Source organism: Empidonax traillii, unplaced genomic scaffold (assembly GCF_003031625.1).
Source record: "Empidonax traillii isolate 1590-97213 ecotype Southwest subspecies unplaced genomic scaffold, ASM303162v1 scaffold747:size309294, whole genome shotgun sequence".
Classification (NCBI taxonomy): Eukaryota; Metazoa; Chordata; class Aves; order Passeriformes; family Tyrannidae; genus Empidonax; species Empidonax traillii.
This window is the reverse complement of record NW_020955940.1, coordinates 221,460-227,440: the sequence shown is the minus strand read 5'-3', so window position 1 is coordinate 227,440 and position 5,981 is coordinate 221,460. Positions and strand designations below refer to the sequence as shown.

Below are 5,981 nucleotides of genomic sequence, written 5' to 3'. Positions count from 1 at the left end.
TTCCTTATCTTGGGGGCTCTGCCAAATGTCCTTGCAGCCCGTAAATTTTGCATTCTTTGTATCCACTATCACTGATACACCCTTCTCCCCAACCTTTATTAACACTCGGCAGGCCTGAGATGAAACAGGTGGAGCCCTAAAGCCTGACAAGGCAATTCTACCAACAAGTAATTCGTTTTTCTAACACCCGGACATCACTTAGAGCTTGTGAGCTGCCGTTTCACGGACTAAATCTCCTTTCACGGACTAAATCTCCTTTCTCGTTGATTAGGCTTGAAAGTATACAAAGATCACACATCAAAGAACAGCCTTCCTTAAGAAGATTTTTAAGTGTTCCCCATTTCACCTTTGTCCCACCCGGCCTGAGACGCCCCCCACAGCCCGAGCCCCCCTGAGGGGAGCGGGCGCCGCTCCCGCCATTCCCGCGGGAGCCGCCGGGGGCGCGGCGGGGGCGGCGCCGCCAGGGCCGGGGCTCCAAGATGGCGTCGGGGCCGCCTCCGTCGGCCGCGAAGCTGTACCGGCCCAATGCCTACGTCTCGCTGCCCGCCGAGCTCGACCCCGACACCTACGATGCGTCGCCGGAGAAGCGCCGCGCCGAGGCCGAGCGGCTGGCGATCCGCGCCCGGCTCAAGCGGCAGTACCAGCTGCAGCTCAACAACCCCAACCCGCCCGCCGTCATCGTGAGTGGGGAGGGAGCGGGCGCGGGCCTGGGGGGCGGCGGAGGCAGCGCGGGGCTTGTCCCCCTCACCCGGCGGGGGCCGCGCCGGGGCCGGGCCCGGGGCCGTGCCGGCGGGACGCTGCCCGTCCTCCCAGTGACCTTGGTGCCCTTCCCGGTCTCCCCCGCGTGGAGGGGCCATGGTAGGGCTGCGGCCTCACCGCAGTTTTCTTTGCACCGCAGGAAAACCCCGCCATGACCCGCTGGGTCTATGCGAGGACGCAGAACGTGTACCCTACTTTCCGCCCGACCCCCAAGACGTCCTTTCTAGGAGCTGTTTTCGCGATAGGCCCCCTCCTCTTCTGGATGGCTGTCTTCAAATTTGACAGGGTGAGTCAGCTGGCGACGCCGAACGTCGGTGAACGGCAAAAGCACCGGATTGTGAAGGGTAGATCTGCGCCTAAGGATGATTAATACCATTCAAGTAATGAGGGAAAGAAGGCTGATACCGAGCCTGCTATCTCAAAGCCTCATAACTGGTTGCAGAGTCCTGTTTCTCTAAGAGCCCTTTATTCTACCCTGGGGTATGGCCAGTCACAGTTTGCTTGATGAGGCTGTTTTGCTGTAATAAAGCTCTCTGTCCCACTGACAGTGGAAATTAATCATAAGAGATCTTATTTTCAGCGGTTGATGTGCTTTATGTATACTGTCTAAACTTAAATAGGAAGCTTACAGATGACAGACCTGTCAGTGTCCCTGTGCAATTGCTTGACCATTTCTCTAATCTCATGAAACATAGGAGGAGGAGTAATAATGTTAATTGCAGTGCCTGAGCTCAGCTGTATGTTTTAAGATTTTAGAAGGTTTATCTTTCTTCCATTCTAACTCCTAAAATATGGACATCAGAATCTGAGAATGGTAGATCATTATGAAAAACCTCAGCTATATATATATACATAAGAAAATGCTAGGTAACTGACAGACAGTGGCTGGTTTTAGTAGAGAATTTGGGGCTGTTGTAAAACATTTTTTACTTCCCTCTTTTGCACAGAAGTAGCATTTTAGATCAAGTCATAAACCAAGAAGGACTAACATAAATTAATAGAATCTCTGTAGGGAATGTTGTTTGCTAGGGTGAATTGAAAATACATGTTTTAGGAAACACGGTCAGCATGTTGATATCAATGTTTTTGAGACTTCAGTACCTCTGCAGTATTTTGTCATACTGAAATCTTTCGTAAGTGTCCAGGATAATTTGTTTTCCTTTATTGCAGTTCCTTTAGTGATGTTTGGGGATTTTTCTTGTTTTTCTGATAGTAAATAACACACAATGGTCATTATACTTTTTTCTCTGAGGAGCATTTGCTGTGTGTCTGGGAAAGCAAGAGATACACTGCTAAGTCTTAAGCAAATCTCCTGGTTTTATCCAGCAGAAGGAATCTGGGCAGTATCCGCAGTGTCCTGTAATGGTACCTGACAGAAAGGTAAATGACTGCAGAGTGAGGTAAAAATGAATTGAAAGCGAGCACAGGCACAGTCAGGCAAATTATTAGGAAGTTTCTCGGTAATTATGTCTCTAAGCTGGATTATTCAGCCACAAGGAGGAGGTAGAAACTAAGGTACAAATTAACTGTGACACAACTAGTTTGGTGAAAAATACTTCACAGGAATTGGCCTGTGAGAGTAGCTAGGTGTGAGGAGAGGTCAGTCTGAGCAGGTCTTTAGCAGGTGAAGTTAACTGCCTTGTTATCTTTTTCTTTTTAACCATAGCAGCTCTTGCCAGAGTTCATGCTTCCAGAATCATTTAGGGTGGAAAAGACCCTTAATATCATATATGACGCTGTCTCTTTGTAGGCCATGCTGAAATACTGGAGCTGTTATTCTCTTATCCCAGGCTGATTGAAATCCTTCTTTAATAAAATAATGATGAATGTTCTCTTTCTTCCGCAGGACCGTAAAGAGAGGCTTATCAAAGAAGGTAAATACGAGCGGCCATTCAGTCTATTCTGAGTTCCTGGAATTGCAGTGGTGTTCATGGGATATAAATAAAATGAGATGTATTATGTCCTGACGTTTCTCCTTCATAAGAATAAATCTTAATTGCTTGTTGGTTGTCTTGCATCTTTAATAATTATGGAAAGTGTGATAATGTAGGATCTCTGTATTTATACCAGGTGGATCTAGAGAGAGTGTCTGGAACTCAGCCAGAGCACTCCTTTGGTCTGTGTACAGAGGCTCCTTTTAAACCACGGAAGTTGTTGCTGTCCATGCAGGCTAAAGTCTAAAATCACTAGCCAGGTAAAATGTTAAGCAAGACCAAAGCAGTTTCCTAAAGAACTATTGCTTGCCTTCCAGATATTTCTTCCACTGTGTGTTTGACTGTGTGGTTTTCCCTGATTGGGAATAGGCAAGTTCTGTGATACATTTTTAAGAACCTGGGAGCCTGCCTGACTGCTCTAATAAGTTGAGTTAATTTTTCCTTTCCCTAATAAAAGGCAAGCCTAAACCATGTGTTTACTTATTGCAGTAAATTTCTGGATAAAATTACAGTACTAGACTTGGAAATAGTGAGCTCAAGGTTGCCATGCCATATGTGACTAGCATTTTTCCTAACTCTTATTCCTGTGAGTGGGAGACAAGAAGTAAAAGAGGAAGATTTTTAGTTTGACACTGGTTCCCTTGCAGTATAGGAAAATTCCGTGTCATCCCTGTAAAGGGGCTGTGTTCAAAAACAGCAGATCAACACCAAGCAAGCCTTATGCCTGCAAAGATCCCTTCTTGGTTTATTCTTAGAAGGACACAGGTCTTCTCTACCCAGGTAAACTGGTATAGGTGACTCTGGACTTGTCACTGCCAAAGTACTGGAATGTGAGTGCAAGAAAAGATTTTTGATTCAGAGTTGAGTTTCCAAGTGGCCTGTAGGTGCCATTGTGACCCAACCTTCCTTCATTTTTCAGACACTCTATGGGAGTGGTTTCTTCCCGAACGTTGAGGTTAATGCGAAAAGCTCAGTCTGATGCAAAAGTTGAAAACTTCCCTCTGCCTGCTGGGAAAGCAGCCAGCGTTAAGTCAGCAGAAACAGCTCTACCGAGTCCCTTTCCCGCATGATGAGGATGTAAATATGGGCCATTTGCTTTCTGTCTTCAGCAGAGTGAGTTAATGAGCTTTTTCACATAATCACAGAATGGCTGAGGTTGGAAGGGACCTCTGCAGGTCATCTGGGTCCAACCCCTTGCTCAGGCAGGGCTGTCTAAAGCGGGTTCTCCAGGGCCCTGTCCACATGGCTTTTGAGTATCTCCAGGGATGAAGACTTCACAACCTCACTGGGCAACTTAACACCTGTGCTTAGTCACCCTGGCAATAAAAATGGTTCTGAATTTTATTTTTGTTTATTGTTTCTTTAAGTGTTTCCTGTTGTATCTCTTCCGTTTCCTGTGTGGGTTGTGAAACGTTCAGCCTGTGTGGAGCTCAGCACTAATTCTGTGTGCAGAAGCTGTGCAAAGATGTGCCCTGCTTTTGCAATCCCATGTGTGCTCCCAGCAACCCTCTTGCCCCTGTTTCTGCGGCTTTTTCTTGGGCTGGGTTAACTAACGCAAACCTGGATTATTCTCTCTGCAGAACAGCTTCCAAAAGACTGTCACAAATGATATTACAAGATATGGCTGTGGATCCATGCAGAGAGGCATCAATGCATGGAGAGAGTGGTATTTAGGGAAAGAAATAATTGCTTGTCTGAGCATGCTAAATTAACTATTCTTGCTGCCACAAACTAATTTGATCTCCCAGGACCCATTTCCTCAGCTAATTGGAACTCGAGTTGCCACGCATGTAAATTCTCCCTTGCAGCTGTATTTGTTTCAGGCCAGCTGAGCCGATGGTTTGGGATGGGTTGTGGATGAGCATAGTGCCTCTGGTCTTTCAGGCCAGCCTCAGGTCGATGCTCGCGGCACCTGCTGCAGCCCTTTCCTGCGCAGACAAAAGTCTCTGATGCTCCATCCCTGCGGATTTGAGTGTGGTGCTTGGGGAAATGCTGCCCTACTTTTCTCATTATTTGCGGAACTCTCCATGCTGTTTTCTTGCAAGGAATGAATGTGCTGTGCTGCTGGTTGGTGTTTGAGGCAGTGGTGCTGGGTGCATAGAGGAAGGAAAGGGCATTAAGTTATTAAGTTTCCCTTTGGATATGTTGAGTGAAGATAGGGAAGTAAATGTGCCTTGTGGAATTTGACCCTTGACTGATGTGTTACCACCCATATCTGCTTCAGTGGTGTGTCTATACAAGAGAAATTCAAGCCTGCTGGTCACCGCATGATAATTTAGGTCTCAAACAGAAAACAAGCTTTTTCCCTCTGCACGTGAAACATTTAGACCTCATTTATCCCTGAATCAGTCTGATTAAATCAGCTTGTCTGGCAAATTGATTGTCCCGAATGTCCTTTTCTGAATTGGTTATTTTAGAGTAAACATCTCCGTGTAGATTTTATAATGTAATACTTCGCTCAAAGCTGATGCTTTTTTTTTCCCCAGGGATCTGGTGCAGATCCAAAACTGATGATGGATGTAACTGACTGAAATTACGTGTTGTGGTTCTATATTTCCTTCTTTTTTTGGAAACTTGTTTGCCTTGGGAGATAAGAAACATAGATTCTGGTGGCACCAAGCTTAGAAACCTTCATATGGGTATGTGGTAGAGACCTGAAGCGTGAGGTGACTGGGCTGTCCTCCGAGTTCCCACCCTATTTGGGGCTTTGTTTTCTGCCTCCACCAGGTGGAACTCACCACTGAGGGGTAAGAAGGACTGCATACTCCAATGAATTTTGAGGTCTTCCATGACGTCTGAGCTTGAGTATTCTCACAGGTACCTTCCCAAGAACTAATGACTGGACTGGCCAAACAAACCCTTTCACATTTGCAATGCTGCAAATTAGCAGTGAGCTAGGGAGAGGATCTGTCAAGTGCTGACAAACACATCAATGTTGAAGGATGGCCAGGGTGTGGAACAGAAATTTTCCCTTACTTATCAGTGAAGTGCTTTGGATTCTCCAACCTCTTTTCATTTGTGGTCAGCTTTTCTGACGAGTCATTCCTTTGGCAACCCTCTACAGATGAGCAGGTTGAAGTGTTCTGCTCTAATAGGGGGCTTAGGTCTGATAGAGCCTTCGGCTCAGTGAAGCTCTTCCCATACAGACAGCATAAAATGCTTTGTCAGTCCCTAGCTTCTCCCGATGAAAGATGCCTGTGAACAAGAGCCGACTGTCACCAAGGTGTCCACACAAGGTGCAGCTTTCACACCTACTACATGTGGTGAGAGACGCACAAGTACTTCAGC

The 5,981-nt window shown here is 46.4% G+C and overlaps 1 protein-coding gene across 1 annotated transcript; it reads left to right on the top strand.

The window, feature by feature from the left end:
* Nucleotides 1-433: 433 nt before the first annotated feature.
* NDUFB4 (NADH:ubiquinone oxidoreductase subunit B4) lies at nucleotides 434-2,764 on the top strand. The gene is made up of 3 exons (XM_027900763.1): nucleotides 434-680; nucleotides 899-1,045; nucleotides 2,606-2,764. Exons 1-3 carry the CDS (start codon nucleotides 480-482, stop codon nucleotides 2,663-2,665), a joined length of 408 nt encoding a protein of 135 aa, XP_027756564.1. The 5' UTR covers nucleotides 434-479; the 3' UTR covers nucleotides 2,666-2,764.
* The last annotated feature ends 3,217 nt before the right edge of the window (nucleotides 2,765-5,981 follow it).

Coding starts and splice junctions, on each gene's coding strand:
- NDUFB4 (XM_027900763.1), top strand. CDS start 480: ATGGCGTCGGGGCCGCCTCCGTCGGCCGCGAAGCTGTACCGGCCCAAT. Junction 681..898: donor CCAACCCGCCCGCCGTCATC/GTGAGTGGGGAG, acceptor TTTGCACCGCAG/GAAAACCCCGCCATGACCCG. Junction 1,046..2,605: donor CTGTCTTCAAATTTGACAGG/GTGAGTCAGCTG, acceptor TTTCTTCCGCAG/GACCGTAAAGAGAGGCTTAT.